This window comes from Anarrhichthys ocellatus, unplaced genomic scaffold (genome assembly GCF_004355925.1).
Source record: "Anarrhichthys ocellatus isolate YVR2014 unplaced genomic scaffold, GSC_Weel_1.0 scaffold6, whole genome shotgun sequence".
Taxonomy (NCBI): Eukaryota; Metazoa; Chordata; class Actinopteri; order Perciformes; family Anarhichadidae; genus Anarrhichthys; species Anarrhichthys ocellatus.
This window is the reverse complement of record NW_022280036.1, coordinates 8189380-8209375: the sequence shown is the minus strand read 5'-3', so window position 1 is coordinate 8209375 and position 19996 is coordinate 8189380. Positions and strand designations below refer to the sequence as shown.

The 19996-nt window shown below is 41.0% G+C and overlaps 1 protein-coding gene across 3 annotated transcripts in view; it reads left to right on the top strand.

The window, feature by feature from the left end:
• The window catches only part of prtga (protogenin homolog a (Gallus gallus)), a 30901-nt gene that overhangs the window by 2639 nt on the left and 8266 nt on the right, over positions 1–19996 (top strand). For all 3 annotated transcript variants that reach the window (XM_031846442.1, XM_031846441.1, XM_031846444.1), the window contains exons 3-12: positions 6779–6923; positions 7075–7208; positions 7552–7848; positions 7947–8106; positions 8478–8725; positions 10493–10657; positions 11833–12138; positions 12973–13161; positions 19158–19253; positions 19368–19554. In XM_031846442.1, the coding sequence (XP_031702302.1) occupies positions 6779–6923; positions 7075–7208; positions 7552–7848; positions 7947–8106; positions 8478–8725; positions 10493–10657; positions 11833–12138; positions 12973–13161; positions 19158–19253; positions 19368–19554 (1927 nt within the window). The remainder of the gene's footprint in view (positions 1–6778; positions 6924–7074; positions 7209–7551; positions 7849–7946; positions 8107–8477; positions 8726–10492; positions 10658–11832; positions 12139–12972; positions 13162–19157; positions 19254–19367; positions 19555–19996) is intronic.

The window sequence follows — 19996 nt, the reverse complement described above, 5'->3', positions numbered from 1 at the left end:
GCTCATAAAATTTGCACATACCTGAGAAATGCTCAGTTGAAGGACACAGAGGTATCAGTGGGGGTTGCAGCGAGAGGTGTGCCCACACACATACACACACACACACACACACATACACACAAATGTGAATTGCTGTTTCCCAGTAACACTGCTTTACCCCAAGTGTCTAAATGACCAAACTTTATTGCAGGTCTTACCAGGTCAGCAGGGGCTGGAGGCTTTGCACACAATTGTTTTCAGCCTCACTTCTCTGGCGAAAGGGTGAAAAGCTTTTCACTCTGCCGTTTTGTCCACATTGTCCCGCATGCTCGCAAAAGAAAAGGGTTTCTTTAGGGGCAATTCTTTGTCCTGATATCAGTGGACAGAACAGCTGGATCTGTTCCCCACTAAAAGGCTAATTACATTAATCGTAAAAGTTAAACATCAGAGATTGATTCTCAGTTTGAAAAGTCAGGGTGGCAATCCTCATTAAACAGCATGGCTCTGTTCTATTACCTGTCTGTTTTTGTTCTCGTTTTGGCAATATCATTTTATTTTGATCTGTGTTAACTGTTAATTCTGCATCTGAGAGATGCATAGTGTAACAACTGGGGAGCCTCAGTACCTCCTTTCCAGAGCCAATTAGATATCCCTCTGTATCAGACTCATGCTACCATTTCCTTTCTAATAGCTTAGTCCTTTAGAAGATGTTTTCTGTCTGCAGGAGTGGTACCCTTGGTGAATTTTTCAATCCCATGCTCATGTACTGAAGCTTTGGACCTGCGAGTTGTTCTTTGAGGAATGTGATGGTGATGGAGGGTAACCTTAAACATTGGTTTGCTAAAGCACTAAGCTGAGAAGGGATTTGGCCACGATGAAAAGGAATGTGACACATGATCCTCACCATGTGACTTTTGTCAATAGACTTCAGATTGATGGGGATTTCAGTGGAGAGATTGTCTCCTGAGTTAGCTTCCTTTTTGGCCTCTTGTTCCATGTGATCACAGGTACATAAGGCATGAAAACTGAGAAAAATATCAGATTCCTCATCTCATCTGGCTCAGTTGTGGCCCCCATGTTGGTGTCACTGTCAGATGGTGAAATTTGCCCAGAGATGTCGAGTTTTACGTATGCATTTACAGTCTGGATGGTTTCAGACATGATGATAGTTTAAGAAAACCATTGACCAGTCTGCAATGATAATGATGTGCTGACCCTGGCGTTATTGATGCAGAACAAGCTGGGGACAAAATCACCAGTTCTAGGAACAGTTGAAATTTAGGGCGTCTAGTCAATCATGTAGAGAGGAGAGGGCCTGTGCTGCAGGTTAAATCTATTAACAGCTCAGCTGTGTTATATAACATTATGTGTCGCATTCACACTGATGGAGTGCATTTATTTATGATTACTTTATTATATATTTTAACTTGACATTACCCACAAACGGTGCTTCGTTAAGGTGTATGTTGTTGCTGCTTGATGAATGAAAAGTAATTTAGCAAAGTGCTTGTTTTGTGGTCACCACTTAATTTGCAACTGTCATGCAAAGCAATCTGTTTAAGGGATTTACCGATCCAACTTTTTATCTCCCGCAGAATACGTGCCAGTGCATTGTCATGGCATCCTAGATTACAGTTTCTGTGTGGTTGTTTCTAGCTAGTAAGGTCACTTTCACAGATACAGAAGTTAAATATCTTATACTGCATATTATTCTTGTTTTATTTGTGTTTAAAGCTGAGATCAGAATGAGCTTCAACGGAGTTATTTGAAGGAGCTGCTGCTGTTCATGTACAAAGTTTATTTTACCGTAATAGTGTGTCCATAGGCGTTAGGCCAGGACCACAGCATTATTTTAAGTTGCTAAGGAATGGGTCTGACTAGCACTCGCTGTGCACAATTAGAAACCCCAATAAGACGAAAGCAAACCTTGCCCAGTGTGAGCTGTGAGGGGAATGAATGAAGTGGCCTGATGGGAGACAACTCAAAGCCTGGAATCTTGTTTTTCTCCTCTGCTGGACACGAAAGGTTTCCATGGTTCCCCTGAACGGCAGGCCCAGAGGTCAGAGGTGTCTTTAAATTGTTCAATAGATGGAGGGCAGCGAGACAGAACACACGACTTAAATCTTTACTCCAACAACTCGAGACGCTCATCTAGTTTTATCAGTTGCTGTAATAGTCGTCGGTGGGTCGACTCACTGATCCGTCGTATTATAGAACACAACTTTTATTTTGTTATCTGCCGTATTTTTCCATATAAAGCTGTCGTTAAAAACAAAATGTAGCTATTTACAGATCTATGTTGTTATATGGAGATTAAAGACAATGAAGCCACTGTCTGTGGTGAGTGGAGGTTGCTGTTGAATGATTGGAAAACTTTGTAGCAGAGATAAGGGGTTGGAGGAGGGGAGGAATGCTCCTTCCAACACCGCTCCCCCACCGCTCGCACGGTGCTTTCAGAGGTCAGGCTGCTCATGGGAATAGTTCTTTGTTTAGCCAGGCCAGTGGTCACTTGACTGTCCTGCAGCCTGTGTTTAGCAGCAGTACATCTGCCAGCCACCTAGTGATTGATTTGTGGGCTTTTTCAGCTTTGCATTCTTCTGCTTCTTGCTTATCAGCTCTCTTTTTTTGCCAAGAGCCTTTTACTTATGTTCAGTGGGGTCACTGAACATTGTAAGGGACTCATCACTCAATTGAAAAATGGCGTTTCTCAGTAGGAGTTGCGGGATGAGTAAATGTCCTTAAAAACTTATTTTGGTGTAACCATGTGGTGCATTCAAGTTTACAGGATTGTGGTCCATTGTGGTCCGGTAGCATGCAGCTTGCAGGATCAGGAGAAGATGATCAATTTTACTGTCTCCCCTAAAAGATTGGACCCTGGGGGGGTGGATTGGGTTGAGGATGGTTGGGGACCATCATAGCCATCCACATAGCTGAACTAGCTTAACCTCACATAACTGAACACAAACTGCTTCATCCACAATGTTAAAACCAGATTGAAGGTAACAGCCTGTCATTTACTGTCGATGACAACATTTACGGAAAAGTATTTTGTTTATTCCAGAATAATTTCTGCATTTTGATTTAGCAAAACATCACTTTTCCTTGATAGATAGCGAGATAAACAGATAAATAAACTTTATTGTCCCCAAGAGGAAATTTGTCTTGGGCACAGCGCTGCACTCCGTTGCTTTAAATAAACATCACAAAACAACATAAAAGCCATCTTAAAACATACTATAACAGACATTTGACAATGGCAACGCTGCAGATTAAAGTACTATCTACTTGGCACAGAGTGTGTTTCCTCACCTGAATAAGAGAACAGTGCATATTTTTTAATATGAGATGTGGAAAATTCTATTTTCATCACTTTGACAGCTCTATTAGTGTGCAAGCTCACTTGCGCATAGACTATGCTGTGCTGTGCCCTGGCTGAGAAACTGACCACAGTAACCAGAGGACAGAGGGCTAAACTAATTCCTGGTATTTGTAAGGGAACCTTTGTTTTGGCCTGACCTGTCCTCTGACATTCACTTTGTTGAGCTTCTGGCATAAGCAGGCCCATCTGTTGCAAGCTGAAGTGAAGCAAATGCATCATTCTTCAGGTAAACATACTGAAATAGATAAGGCATGTGGACAGACTCATACTTGTATATCTTTAGCTTTAAGTTTTGAACTCTGGACAGTGCTGTCACTTTACATCAAGCATGCAGTTGGTTTAACATTGTGGTTCAACATGTAACAGCTGTACCTCATGTGTTGTTTTATTCGTTGTAATAGCATCAACTGGCACAAGTCAGAAGAAAATGATATTATTACGAAGCAGCATTTAAAGACGTTGCAGCTGGAGAACAGCAGGCAGTTTGCAGTGAGCAGTAGTGCTGGTTTGGGGTGTTCATGCAGGGCTCTGAGTTGGGTGCTAACCAGGATTTGTGGAGGTCAGAGGTGAGAGGTGAGATTGCTGGGAAGTCAAAACTGTTTCTTCATGCTTTTGGGGAATAGGCTTAGGAATGTATTCTTCTTTATCCTATTCATCTTCTTCTTCCAGTTGGCTAAAGTGTTATGGCAAACTAACCCAAAGATTTTATATTTATGTATTTTGGTGGATTAAAGGAAATGATGCACACATTCGCTCAGTGAAAGTGAAAAACATCATTTTAATCTACTTAACACAAGGAATAGATGGCTCAAGGCGGATAGTTAAAGTAAATCACAAACAGCTTGACATGTTTGCTTTGATCATTTCATCTGCACATTTGATGCCCCTCGGCAAACATGAGCGCTCAAGGCAGAAGGTCAGCCTCCTGTTTTCAGCCGGGAGTGCTCTGGCCATTGCTCGACAAACCCTAGTAACTTATAGATTTTCCTCCTTGTGTTAGTAGTTTATCAATAATCAATAATCATCCCGCTGTTTGTCAATCCGGCATTGTTTGACTGAAAGGCAAAGTAGTGAGGCAGAGGATCAGTGCGACTCATCTCTCATGCCCTGCAGTCATATCACTTCAGCACATAAATGGCATTTTTGTAAGAGCCTGCGCTGACACTCGGGGGTGGGAGACGGTGTGCATGTGAAGGAGGGGGGTTTGAATGCCTCTCCCTGCTTCTGTCTTCACATCAAACAACCACAGTGGAGCTAAGAGGTGTAACAGCTTGAGACTAATTTGATTAAATGTGTCTATGGCCAAATCTGATTGTGACGACAGTTTGCCTCTTGTCCGTCAAGAACGACATCAGGCACATACCCGGCATGTTCCCTCTCAGTCTGTGAGGGAACATGTTGAGAGAACAGTGTGACGTAAACAACATCCATTCATTTAATAATCAGAGTCATTTAGAAGCCTCTCGTATCGGGTCCTATCACGACACTATGACAATGGAAAAAATAGACCCAGCTGCCATCATAAAATACGTCTCTAAAACGAACTAATCATTACATTTATTTAAAATACTCTAGTAATCAGAAATGCAATACAATATTGTTCATAATCTAATCTTAGAAAACAAAACTATCACCCCTTCCTTTGGGCAAAATGTCACGCTCTTTCCTCCGCAGATGTCAGCTAGATTTGGAGGCAAAGTGCTGTCAGTTGTGTAAAAGTCATAATTCGTTGAATGTTTTTTTTTGGCAGTTAGAGCTCTCCTGCTGTTTAGCACCACAACACCTGGCAACACTGCCCGCACACAGCCATCCATCATGGCCTTCATAGACACTACAGTGTGTTTATGGCAGTGGAGGGATTGCCTGTAGACTTTTCCCCCTTTTGGTTTCATGAGGTTTCCTTTAAATATTGTATTCATTTAAACCATAATATAACCAACAAAGTGTTATGTTTATCTCATGTTTAGTTACTCATTTAGTAAATAATTGATTAATTTATAAATTTTTCGCACTGAATACGTGACAGATGTGGTTTCAACTTGGTGCTCTGTTTCCTGCTCCTTTCTGTGTCTTCTCTGCTGAGCGCTGATGGCTCACTGCAGCATGATGCTTTGGACGTGGGCACGGAGGTCAAATCCATTACTTGCGAGATGATAGTGTCATCCTAAAAGCAGCCTGCAGTTTTGCATCTTGAAACGGACCTAGTGAAATTATGAATTATTTAATTTGGTAGAATACAAAGTTATACAGCTTTTTTTTTTTTGGTCCATCAGAAAAATCATTTACAGTCTATTGATTTTTCCATCTCTGTTTGAACCATGTATTATTTTTATGATAATGAATAACATATTAGCGTGCTGTGATGCTTACTGTTTTCTGATAATCACAGTATTTGCTCTTTGTCACGAACGGCAGTGCAATTGATTTTTTTTAACAAATGATTGACCTCAGGCTTCTGCAGCTCTTTGAGCACAAAGGGGGACTGTACTGCAATGGGTGACCTCAATGGCTTTTCGGGCTAATATTGCCCAAAAAGGACCCACTTTCAAAAAGAGCCTTCATTAACAAAAATGCTAAAACAACTTAAATCTTTATAACATACATACACGTCTGTTGGCTGTTCGGATCACCACAAAAGGCCTTATTGTAATTCATGTCGGGCCCGATTTGCTTGCTGCTCAGCCGGTGGCTGACAACAGCTCAGTTTCAGGGAAACCCTATCCACGCAGGATGTAGCTGTTCCCCTCCAGTCATCACCTTCTTGCAGCACTCAGCAGGTCTGTAGCTTTAGGTTATAGGCATGGATGGATGTCTGAAATGCATCGATATGTTTGGAAAGGAAGAGAGGTAATTCAGATAATAAGATTTAATCATCTTTTCATCTTCTCGTACTTGCCACACACACTTTATGTCTATAATAGCGTTTAGATAATAGTGACAGAAGTTGTATTGATAGTGATTTAACCTCACCTTGTATCATCTTTGCTTGCTGATTGATGAAGTTTCTCTCTAACCCTGCCATTGTGGACAGTTTTAGGGCTTTCGACTGATTTCATGTCTTGGCTTAGACTTCTAATGTTCTAATGTGCTAATTTTCTAGCAACACATGGAGTGAAATTCAACATCCGCTTTTACAACAAAGAAACATCTCAATGGAATTTACAGGTCTAAGACTTTGTCTCAAAAAGGCCACATGTAAAAAACATGGATACTATCTACTGCTACTATCAGGGAGGAATTCTACTGTACAAGACACAGTTAGTTATGTGTGTTAGTAGAAGCTGTTACTAACTGCTCTCCCTTTGCCTTCATGGCAAATGTACAATCTCAATATGCGGCTGAAGAGAGATGATGACAATATACCATCTCACTCTGAAGGGAAAAATGAAGTTGTATTCATGTTGCTGTGTTTTGCTGCAGGTATTTACGCTTTTGCAATCCAGCCAACGTCTATAGTGGTGACTGAAGGCTCAGTTGCCCGGTTTTCCTGCAAAATCAGTGCACACCCTCCTTCCATGATCACCTGGGAGTTCAATCGGGTCACGTTACCCCTTGCCACTGAAAGGTATGGACTCCGTTGGTTTAAGTTTAATTTCATGGTATAAATGTCAGCAGATCGATGACATTCTTATCCATTATCAGTTATTATGAATGTCTGATGTGTAATTTTTCCATATTGTGAGTAATAATTGTTGTGTCATATGTCTGTCATCCAGAATCACAGTCCTGCCCAGTGGTGTTCTCCAGATCCACGGGGTGCAGCGGGCAGATGCTGGAAATTACCGCTGCATCTCCACCAACATTGCCAGCCGCCGCCGAAGCACAGAGGCCACCCTCACTGTAACCCCAGGTGTGTCAGTAAAACCTCTTTTTGCAAATGCTTTGTGTAAAGGGCATCAACACATAGTGTAGTTGTAAAATATCCATCACAAAGCAGAAACTGTGTTTGCTGTAGACATTTACCTAAACCTATCAAATATGATGGGTCTTCTATAATTCATTCTAGGAGAGAAATTGGGAAAGAATTATCATATTAAAACCAATACTACACTGTCACAGTGAGGTACTTGGTTTGAGTCTCTCAAGCAGTTGTAGACCAGTCAATAGTTTGTTGAAAGGCTTATTTGTTCGCTCAAATCTACGATGTCCGTCGCATAACCCCACATGCACTAAAGCTGTCTTCCTCCCTGCAGCTTCCAGGCCCAAGCTTCCCCAGAGGCCACGCATCATTGCTGGGCCGCAGAACATTTCAGTGTCGCTGCATCAGAGTGCCATCCTAGAGTGCATGGCCACAGGCAATCCCAGACCCATCATTTCCTGGAGCCGAGCAGACAGCAAGTCTATTGATGTTTACAACACCAAAGTGTTGGGAAGCGGCAACCTCATCATCACAGACATCAAGCCCCAGCATGGAGGAGTCTATATGTGCAGAGCCACCACTCCTGGCACGCGAAACTATACAGTGGCTTCAGCCAATATCACTGTGTTAGGTACAGATATACTGCAGTTTGGCTACGTATGTTTGGATTTTGTTTTGATAATTCATAATTCACAAATGTTTTTCTCATTGATGTTCTTCCTTATAAAGCACCACCTTCCTTGGTCGAGTGGCCGGAGAGCCTGACCCGTCCCCGTGCCGGTACCGCCCGCTTTGTGTGTCAAGCTGTAGGATTTCCAACGCCTCAAATCACTTGGCTCAAGAACGGAGAGAAAGTTCACTCCAATGGTCGAATCAAGATGTATAACAGGTATATTCCTCTTGCCATTTAAGGAATAATTCCTGAGATCTATAAATCCCTTTCTCTGCCAGTCACATGTATTTGCGTCTGTATGCACAGAGATAATGGAAACAGGAACCCTAACTCCTTTTACTGCACCATGAAATGCTTGTCTAACAGTCTTTCTTAGCTAATTTAAAACAGTTTAAATAAATAATTCCCTACAGTAGAAAGGAAACTGAATAATTTACAGCAGTGCAAATGGGGTTTTAGTTTATTTCCCTGTAATTATAATTTGCTCCAGCTCCTTATTCAATTGTCAGTGCTTGTTAAAGGTAATTACAGAATGATTACATCCTGGTAAAGGAGCCTCTTCATCTTTGTGTGTCTGTGTCACATAGCAAACTGGTCATCAACCAGATCATCCCTGAGGACGATGCCATTTATCAGTGCCAGGCAGAGAACGAGCTGGGATCGGTCCTCTCCATGGCAAGGCTCATCGTGGTGATGTCTGAGGATCGGCCGAGTGCTCCCAGGAATATCCAAGCTGACACCGTGTCGAGCTCCGCCATCCTTCTGGCTTGGGAAAGGCCTCAGTATAACTCAGATAAAGTTATTGCTTACTCGGTGCACTACATGAAGGCTGAAGGTGAGTGGCATTCAAACAAACAGATAACAAGGATAAGATTTTCATTGTCTTTTTGTCACACAAGGATACTGTCTCCAGTGACAGGTTGCCGTCATTTATTCATATGTTATTCATATAAAATCTCATGTTAGTTTAAAAGAGAAGAACACAAATTTAGCGTCAACCAGCTTCGTATCGTTGCAATGATACATCATTTGCCAACGCGGGTCCTCCGGAGGACACAAAACGCTTCATTCAGCAACACCATGCAGACTTTTGCTCCGGGGCACTGGTAACATGGAGGGATGCCGAACATCTTTAGCTTTCAGCCTCATTGCAACGACACAAAGCCGTTGTCCGTTTAAAGTCTCAGAAAATGGCAGTTTAGCAACTTAAATTTTGTCACTTCCTGTCTAGTAACTATAATGTGGGAGCTGATGGCTATGTGTTGTTAATGCTATGTTGGTGGGCAGAGGTCAAGGGAAGAAAAAAAGAAATACTTCTCTAAAATAAAGACAACAACAAGCTTTTTCTTGACTAACAGGAGTAGTCCTCTATAGATAGACCCTCTACAGCCCTGTTGAGTTTCAAGATGCAGGTTCCTTTCCTTTTGGCTGATAAAATGCAGAATGCACACAAAACTATTCACATAAAGCACAAGGGTTGAAATGTGGCAGCAGAATAGCCTTTCAGCTTTCCTGGGAACTCTTGCTGTTGACAACAAGAGTCACATTCAAAAAATCAGTATGTTCACTCAAGCAATGCACTTAATTATAATGTCACTGACTTCCATTGGGGAGGTGAAATGTACAGAATTCAACTAGAGAGAAAGGAGCACCTGCTAGATTTAGTTGGGGATAAGGAGGTCAACATAAAAAGACCATGTTGAATAAATTCTCTCTGGTTTGTTGAATAACTGGCATCTGTCAGGGATTTTCTGCACTTGATTTAGATTTAGTGGCACAATTTTGTTGTTCCCAGTCACAGAGAATGGCTGTTCACTGACCTTGAGTATCGAACAGTACGCTCTGTACCTAAAGTTAAAGAAAAAAAGCTCAGCACTAAATGGAGGCTCTAATGAAAGGAGGAACTAATTAGCCGTGTGATGGAGTGTCCAACAGTGTGTGTTCTGTGAGGGCTGTGGGAGGGTGTGAATTGGACAGGAAGGCAGACTTTGTTACATTTTTTGAGAGGCTTACTGCTGCATTCAGACTACGAAGAAAGCTTTTTTTTTCACTCTTCAAGTATCTTGTTTACCAAGTCAGAAATTAGACCGTTCATTTTTTTTTACCCAGGACAAAAATCTTTTTTGTGTCTTTGCTAATCTGCTGTAATTAAATAACTTTTACACAGTAGGTCATTTGAAAAACTGGAGATGAAACAAAACAACTGCTGCAAGAAGTGAAGACTGTCGCTGTGTAATATTTTGTAATGACAAGACTCTGCATGAAAATGTTTTTGGGACTCGAGGAAAAATGATATTTGACCTGTGGTGGTTGTGTGGAGTTTAATTACAAAATAAGAAGAGGTGAATGGAGCAATATCTTATATTTGTAACTTGATGAGAGAAAACATAAACTGTATCCCCACTGGCGATTAAACTGTACACATATTAAATTATGAAAACATTAACAAAAAAATGTTTTTCCATATCAACAACATGAACTTTGACCATATTTTTACACTTTTTTGCAGACTGGATATGATGTCTCCTGTTGTGTCTAGAAGTGTACTATTGTATTTTATTTGTTTTAATATATAACTCCTTTTACAATGTCATATGTCCAGGATTAAACAACGAAGAATATCAAGTTGTCATTGGAAACGATACAACTCGCTACATTATTGATGACCTGGAGCCGGCTCGTAACTACACCTTCTACGTGGTGGCCTACATGCCCATGGGAGCCAGTCGTATGTCGGACAACGTGTTCCAGCACACGCTCGAGGATGGTGAGGCTTACACTTACTGAAGGTCACAAATATTACAGACTTCCCACACTGAAAACAAAATCAGAAGCAAGTCATAGATAGAGAGTAAAATGGACAGATAAAGAAAGAACCGATATAATGGATCTTTAAAGAGACGCTAAGACTCTATGTTATCCTAGTGGGAGCTCAGAAGAGTTTGTTTACAGAAATATTTAACTGCAGTGAATGAGCTTTGTTGTTGATGTAAGAGACAATCAAAGTATTTGTACACAGTGTACATACAGTACATGTATGTCTGTGCCTACGTACACAAACTCATGTGTTTGTCTGTGTATCTGTGTTTATGTTCCATGCCCCTCGAGTTTTTTTTAATTCCAGGCCAACCTCATTTGCTCATGGCCTGTGGGTCAAACGCTGCCATGTGTCCGTCTGTGGCTGTTAAGTTATTAAACTTGTATTACATAGCTTTCAGGTCAAGCTTGAGGTCACCTCAAATTGTGCTCTGGTAAAGACAATTTAATCCAATTTTAATTAGGGAGAAACAAATAGCATGTATTTTGATTAGTTTAAACATGTAAGATCCTGTGTGTCAGTTTTTCAGATGAAAATATGACTTAAATACAGGATGTGTAGCTGTATCAAATTCACACCTAATTCCAGAGGAGCTACATTATTAACTGTAGATGCCTCTATTTGCTCGGTTTTAGTGTTAGTTTGTATTAGGATGAGCAATATGAATAATAAACTATTGTTTTATATTAAATCTTATGTCGCTATATATTGTGATATGGTTTATTTTCTGTAAAACTGATTGGAGAAAAAAATCAAATCTTGCCATGAAACAGCCCTGCATTGATTTGCAACATTAACAATAAGTCTGAATTAGGTCACAGAGGTAATAGTGTTGTTTTCACCTTGTGTAATTTTCATGCGTAACTCAAGTTCTTGATTTCACTTCTTAATGTTCCAATTGAAGCAGCTCATGGGGAGGCCACTGAATATATATTGTCAGTGATCTACCATGTTTGGAAAAAATTCTATCCACTGAACCCTATTCTAAGGTTCCCCTCTTTCCTATTAGTAAAGACAAACCTTCAGAAGGACATCTATTCAGAGCATCAGGGGTTACCTTTCCTGTTTTCTTTGGCTCACAGGAGTTCTTTTGGTTTTAACTTCCTTGTCTCGTCGTTCCACAGTTCCGCTCCGTGCCCCTGAGCTCAGCCTCACCAGTCGCAGTCCCATGGACATCCAAGTATCTTGGCAGCCCCTTCCAGACAAGCTGAGTCGTGGCCGAGTCTCCGCCTACCGTTTGTCATATCGCACCACTACTGAGAATACAGTTTCACCGATAGAGCTCCCTGGAGACAAGACCCAGCATCTCCTGAAAAACCTGCAGCCTGACACCATCTACCTGCTGCGTATTGTTGCTGCCACCAGCGTTGGGTGGGGAGAGCAGTCTGTCTGGACGTCCCACCGCACTCCGAAGACATCTAGTGCTCGAGGTACAACTTTTGGAAGAGTTACCTACAGGATTTATTAAAGACGATGAAGTAAAGATTTTCCGATTTTCAAACATGCAGGCACAAAATATTAACATCTAGACACACAGACAGTTGGTGCAAAAAGCTGAATTATCACTGAACTTTTCTCTTCGGATTAAACCATGAGAGAATCAGGAGAGGAGCTTGCTCTAATAATCATGTTAAGGCATTGCGTTTGTTACTCTTTGGCCTTTGCCCCACACTGTCGGTATCATTGGAAGGGTTTCAGTCATGGGTCATAAAGGACTCAGGCCTCTGGGTGGGAAAGAGTATTTGGCTGTTTAGAACCACATCTGAAGCTTTGAGGTGGGGGAGGGGAGGATTTGTTTTTCTTGCCCATCTCTATTGCCCTCTGTCTCAAGTTTAAATGCAGACAGGAGTCTTCTATAGTCAAACTTCAGTCCCCTCATTCCTAAAATATGCATGTGTGACGTTGCTCCCTGACTGCTAGTGTGGTTGTCTCTGGTCTGCATTGAGTGTGAAACAGCTGTTTAGGGATCAGGTGGTAGTTTCACTTTTCAAAGAAATATCCTGGTTAGGAACCTCCTCTGAAGTCTGGAAGCAACTTGATGAAGAGATTCCAACTTTCTAAGAACAAGTTTCTGTTTTTGGAAAAAAAAGAAAGCTTCAGTCATAAGATGCAATGTCTATGAAGCAGCACTGTTTATTTTGATTCACATTTTTCTGGAGTGCTTTTGTTTTCATGGACCAGAAAAGATTGTGTGAACACTTTTTTGTGTTAGTGTAGGATTGCCGACATATCATTATCTAATTTTCTCACTCTTCTTTCCGTAGTTCCTATGGCTCCAGAGCTGCATTTGGAGCCTTTAAACTGCACCACCATCGTGGCGCGTTGGCAGCTCGCACCCAGGAACTCAGCCAGTGTTCAAGGCTACAGACTCTTCTACCATGAGGAGAGCCAATCAGAGAGGGCCCCGGTTCAACTGCGTGCCTTGGATAATACGTACACCTTCGGAGGGCTTGGTAAGTTTTGTTTCAGATCATTTGAGTTACCTGCTGCCACTGCGGCACCTGTTATGCAGGCCATCATACAGTATTTTCATAGTCTACTTGTGAATACCAACACTCAACAACAAAACACCACAAAAGCTTCATATTTACATTATACAGTGGATTATCTGATCTTAGAGCACCTTGCTGCATAGATTTGCATATTGCTGATGGAAAAAGTACTTTTTTAAAAACTCCTATAACTCATTAGTGCTTTAAAGTACAAGTTCCTATCAATAATGCTGTTTGTGATGTGGAAAATGTATACTTTTGCTATCTAATTTCTAAAATAGCATAATTATTGGACTTACTAGCACAAAACATGACATCTCATTATGCTAGTGATGTGTCATGAGGCAGCTTAACTACTCTTTTTCACATATGAGAGTATGTGAAGCAATATGACAACAACTATATTATATATAATATATATATAAGAATATATATATTTATATATGTATCCAAATGAGTGAGACTTTTTAATTAAAAACTTGCATGTCTTAACCATCATTTAAAATGTTTAAGTTCACAAAACTTTAACTGAAATAGTTTGTGGTGGTTAAAACCAGCAGCAGCATCTTTCGACAGCTAAGCTTATGAGTGATTAATTGGCTTATGTGTTGAGCCGTGCAACAGAAAAGCACCACATCCCACTTCCATGACCTCCCAACCTCTGTGCAGGATTTCAAAGTGTGCGTCTTTTCAGCAGCTGCTGGATGGTGTTTTGGACATATCGCAGCTCTTCTGGCCTTTGGGTCAGATTTATTTTGGCTTTTTTTTTGTTTGAGTGAGGAGAGGGGGCTCAGGCCAATGCAGTGGACAACTGACCATCTGTGGCTAGAGGGGTCAACCAGGTGGTCAGCAGCTGACTTGTAAATCAGGAAGCTCAGTGCTTGTATGGGATCAGAAAGAAAGAAAGATGAGGTGGCACTATAAATTACTTTAGGCGTTAAATCCAACTGCTGCAGGCGTTTAGTTAGTTAGATATTTAGTTCAATGGGTTAAACACAATACATCTCCTATGAAACCAACGACAACCACTCTAAACAATTACAATAATTATTCAACTCATTCAGCTAAATATAAAGTCATGCCTGGTTTGATAATATCTTAAGAAAGAACTGCAAAAATCCAATTGATTTGCATTTAGAATTTTATTTTATGTTGACATTGGTAGTATTGATGATGCTAATATGGAGAGCTCTTCGGTTTTTTAAAGTTGACTGAGTGCTCTTTCTTACTTCATCAGATTGCACTGAAGGTTTGATAAAGAGGAAAATGCATTCACAGCTGCTGATAATATTAATCCAATAAACAAAATTAACAACAATAACAAATAGAGCTTCGGCTGAATAGAAATAATCTATTTTTGTTCCTCTTTGATAAAGGAGAGCTTTCCAGCGCTGTGTTTTGAAAGGAGGGAAGCTGTTCTGTGGAGGCAGATTTATTACGTGTTTTATGACTGCTTTGAGCAGCGTTGCTGGAGGAGCATTGACATCAAAGACTCATTGTGTTTGGCTCTGAGAGCCACAAAGATAGTTTATTAGCCAAGACTTAAAGGAAATGCAACCTCTCACCAACCGAGCTCTGGGCCAAACAATGAGCGTGTCTTGTGAGCTCGCTATCTTTCAGTTCTGAGATTTCTTTCTCATGAATTAGTGCTTTTGCACTGTGCAAAAGCATCTGACCCCCTGTGTGGCAACACATCCTGCATCAGAGCAAACCCTGCTGTGCTGTGAGGAATCTGTCGAAATGACTTTAGCGCTTTTCACTAATCATTACTTCCTTCTTTAAGACATTGCTTTTTGCTATTATTATTATAGCTGCACCATTAATTCATTAAATGTGACCTGCAAAAAATATGAGACTGATCGGCCGGTCACCCATCATGGCCGGTCAGCTGAAAACCGTCCGGTTTTGATTGTCTGCCGATAGATCGGTGCATCTCTACTACCGTATCTAAAGTTTGCTAACGTTAGCCATCAAAAGCCGTTGGTCATACCAGACAAAGTGAAGCTGTGGAAGCAAAACCTTTGAGTGCAATGAATTGAGCCAAGGTACATTTTGTTGCTGATAGATTGATAAACAGGAACTACGTAGTTTATTATAATACCTTCTTTTTTTTGGAAGATTATTTCTCAGTATATTGCCTGAGAAATAATCTTTGCAAATGTTAATAGCTGCATTTTGAAGGACTCTCTAAAGATTTGAAGCTACAGATGCTCTAATGTAAGGCTACATCCACACTAATACGTTTTCGCTTATTACCGGGGTTTTAAAACAAAAACAATCTCTGGAAAATGATTTCCGTCCATACTAACACGCCTGAAAATGAATATCACGTGACTATTCACGTACACTGGGCATGCGGGTGCCAGTGTAAACAGAAAGTAGATTGGTTGGAGTATTATATTAGTCTTTAATAATTAATGGTAGTGCTTGATACTTAAGATATTCCTCTAAAATCTTCCTCTATATACTGAAACAGACACATTTTGTGAAAGGTTTTAAAATGGAAATGTAGTGTGGAAACGTAGAGTCCACATTTTGTGTCCTTGAGACCATCAAATGCTGTCTGTGGAATTTTCTCAGCAGGTGATTGCTTTGCAAATTAAATCAGCTTGTACTGTAAATGGCAATTCCTATAATCCAACAGAAGCCGTCCCTTTTTTGCCAATAACATTGATTTCTGAACTGCCAGCTGTAGCAAAACTGGATGCTGCAGAATTAGCTCTTTGTGCATCTGCAGAAAGACATGCTCGGAGCTGGCTGTTAAATTATCTCTTATGACCAATCCAGATGATTAAAAGCACACCCTGAGAGACAGGAATGTGTGTTGAGAGGCTCCAGTTAGGTATAAATTACACGATGATGTGACCTTTCCACGAATGTGTATTCTCTGCTTGGCTCATGAGTCGTAGTCGAGGCTTAAATACCTCTCATACCTGTTGGCACCAGGCAGCGCTGTGTGCACAACTGTAGATTTACCTCATAGCTGCAGGCCATCTTACATCTTGTCCACTTGATAAATGTGCTTCGTGTGAATACTAGATTTGCACTACAACATTCAAAGAGTATGCTTAGTGTGTATGTCAGTATGCGTCTGTGTTGATTTGTGTGGGTAAGGGCAAAAGAGAGAAGGGGAGGAGAGAGAGAGAGAGAGATGATAGATGCTGGTCCTGTGAGGGTTCATGCAGGAGTTGACATTTATGGCCCCTGTTCAGGCCAGGCTTGCCGCGGCCTGGGGGGCCTTTAGCAGGGCAGAACAAAAAGCTCAAGAGGCCAGCAGGATCTGCATTTTGGCTGTAAAAAAAAAAGGGTGACCACAAATGGCTCAAATATATCCTTTAATACAAACAGCATAATTTATGAGAGTAAGGCCATGTGAGATTTATCTCAGTGGGAAGGACAGGAAAATGTCTTCACTCAAAGAATGGAAACTCTAGCAGAGCGCAGCCCTCTAAGAATGTAATGTGTGGTAATGCAGCCATGTTCATGTTTTTTAACTCTAGTTCTGCATTCACTGCTATATCAGGTCCTACTGAAACAATTAGTAGAATAATTGAAAATGAATTAGCATACATTTTGATAGTGGATTAATCCTTTACGTCTTTAACTCGAGCAAAAATGCCAAAGATCAGTGCTTCCAGCTTTTGAAATGTGAAGATTGCTGCTTTCCGTGTTTTATGTCACTGTCATCTGAATTTCATTCGGTTTGGGACTTTTGGTGGAACAAACCAAGACATTTGAAAACATTAACTTTGGCTCTAAGAATTTGTGGTACGAACCGATAATAGAAATAAATGTTAGTTGCAGGATTAATATCAGTATCTTATTGAAAAGCATAATACATTCATGAATAATGACTATTCTGTGGTAGAGAGTGTAGTCATTGGTTTGCTACATGGTCACATCATATATTGTTTTAAGGTGAGAGCTTCAGATGTCGGGTCCATTGTGAGTGAAAAACAAACCTTTCCTCCTAGTTTTCTCTGATCAGGACACCTATTATGTGGCATTTTATTTTGACTCTTGGTGTTTCCCTGTTTTTACACTCACTTCCTCCGCTTGACCCTCCCCCGCTCACAGAGAGGCCTATCACCCCTCCTTTTGCAGGACTTAGCTTGCCCAGATTCCATGTCAAAGGTCGTGGCCCAGATGTCACAGCTTCCCCCCTCACAGAGCTACTCTCTTGCATAATTACGACAGGCCCATTGTATTGTGGGGATGGGTAGAGGTACATATTATGTGCCTGCTCCTCTTCAGAGGTCGACACTAAGGCATAACAAACTGGGCAGAAAACTTTGGATAACAAGGTGGACATTGTATAAAAGTGCAGGCTTTCTGGTTTTATTCATCTCTTGCAACAAGAAAAATAAATATATCAAGAGAACTTATTTTCCTTGAGATTAATCTTGCTATGCTCGACAGTTATCTACCCCGTACAGACAATTCTTCCAGCAATTCATGATGCGGTTCATATCGGTGATTAGTTGTTCATATTTTTCTTTTATTGTTATTTGTCATTGCAAATAGCTATAAAGTTTTCAACAGGGAGAATCTCTGGGCATAAAAAATAAGGCTCATCTCATATTCCGAAACCGTGACCTCAGATTCTTTCAGAGTTTAATCTCGGCCTGACCTACTGGCCCTGGTCTGGCTCCAGTGAAACTCCTCAGGGCTGTATGGGAGTGCAAGAAGCTAGACTCCACCCCTCCTAAACTTCTCTAAGATCCATGCACACAAATTCATCGCCTGTGGTCTGCCTCTTCTCAAGAGACCCTAAATGTCTCATACTCCAGCAGAAGTGTGCTTTCTGCAGGATAGACAGGACTGTAATAATAGAAATAGAGTCAAGATTATTTTAGTGTCAATTTGAGTAAAATACACATGTTCATTTTTGAGCTATACATTTCTTTATGTGCTTCGGTAACCAACAAGCTGGCAAGAATATATTGCTTTAGAGTGGCATCTATTGCAGCATATTTTACAGTTGATACACAGTGACTAGTAAGCACAAACAGTTTCAAAAGGTGCACTTATAGTCGGGTGAATTTCTGATAAACAAACATACATATTTTAAAGTTCCTAGATCTCAGATTAAAAACTGCTTTGATCGTAATTTATCAATATATGCATACATAGTATTGCAAAAGGGATTTTCATCTTTCCACCTAAGCATGACCAAGCATTTGAGATACGTTCATTCAAAAGGTTGAGGATCAGTGTGCATTTTTTTTGCTGTATGGAGGAGTTGACAGATATGACCCAGGATATCGAAATTGTATGCAATATTCAAATCAGACCCTGATCATTATTCTTGTAGGGGTAAAAGGGACATTTGGTCAGATGGCTTTTGTTCAGCGCAGGGTCTTCAGGGTCTTCGGGGTCACTGAGGCCTGCAACTGCTGTTGACCGACATGCGATGTCCTTCCCAGTGGATTTTGTCCTTCGATTTGACCCCCAGATTCTGGACCTGAATAGGAGTGGCCACTGACCAATGACCAGCAGGCCTGATTGGGGCCGTAGAAAGGGCCTTCTTATTTTCTCAAAAGACTCGAGGTGACGGGGTGATGGATAGTGGAGCTCCTCTGTTCTGCTGCACCGAGTGCTGCAGAAACTGACCAAAGGACTTACGTCACTGAGCATCTGTCGCACAGCCTCACCTCTGGTTCCCACCACACCATCAAACCAGAAGACCTCACTGACCCCACACAGTCCAAGTCTCTTTCATGTAACACTCCTGCTTCCTGTTAGCTGTAGAAATCACATTGTCATCTGTCTTGGTGTTGTGGTCCATGGTGAATAGTTGAGTGTTGGTGAGAATAAATCTCTATGGATGCTGACTGAAGTCCAGATCTGTGACTGCTAGTAGACTGATGTATTTTGCAGTGAGAATTTTGTGTGTTTCACATTTCTATGATGTGATTTATTTAGACATGTTGATATCTTCCTTTTTCCTAATGTAGACCCAAGGAAGAAGTACCACGTTAAACTGCTGGCTTATAATTTTGTGGGAGATGGCTACCAGGCTGACCAGACTATCAGCACTCCTGGATGTGTCTGTAAGTCCCACGATATACTTGAAAAGACATTTTTTTTGTGTGTCTGACTCTGAAGCATGATGCTGTCGCTTGTATTTGAATATTAAATAACATTACTTTCAACGTATCTCTCAGCTGTTAGAGATCGCCTCGTGCCCCCTCCACCTCCTCCTCATAACGTGTACACCAAGACTAACAGTTCGACCGCGGTGTTTCTGCGCTGGGGTCGACCTGCCTTCACCTCCAGCCATGCGGTCAACTACACTGTCCGCTGCAACCCAGTGGACCTGCAGAACGCCTCCCTGGTGCTCTACCTGCAGACGTAAGAATTTCTTCATCATATAACTTCTAATGTTATGCAGGTTTAATCACTGTGTTGAACTATGAAATTGATTAATGCAGCTTTAATACATTTGTGGGGAGTTCTATGTAATGCTTTCCTGTTTTAAATAAGTGTTTCATGGAACGTGAAACACTTATTTAAAACACATTTAACTGTGTGTTTGTGTATCTTCCTGTGGGATGACTTGGTCCCATGACACATTTCAGCTCTTATCTTAACACCATATTATATTATTGACATATCACAGCCTCATCTGAATCATATCTCCAAAACGGTTTCTTTACAACCCTTTACGCTTAACAACAAAAATACTTTCCTCATACTTGTTGGAGAAAGTTTACTGGTCACCAGAAACTCTCAGTTGTTTCTTTTCCACCATTGCCGTCACAGCTCCATATCACCATCTGCTGGGCAAGGCCTT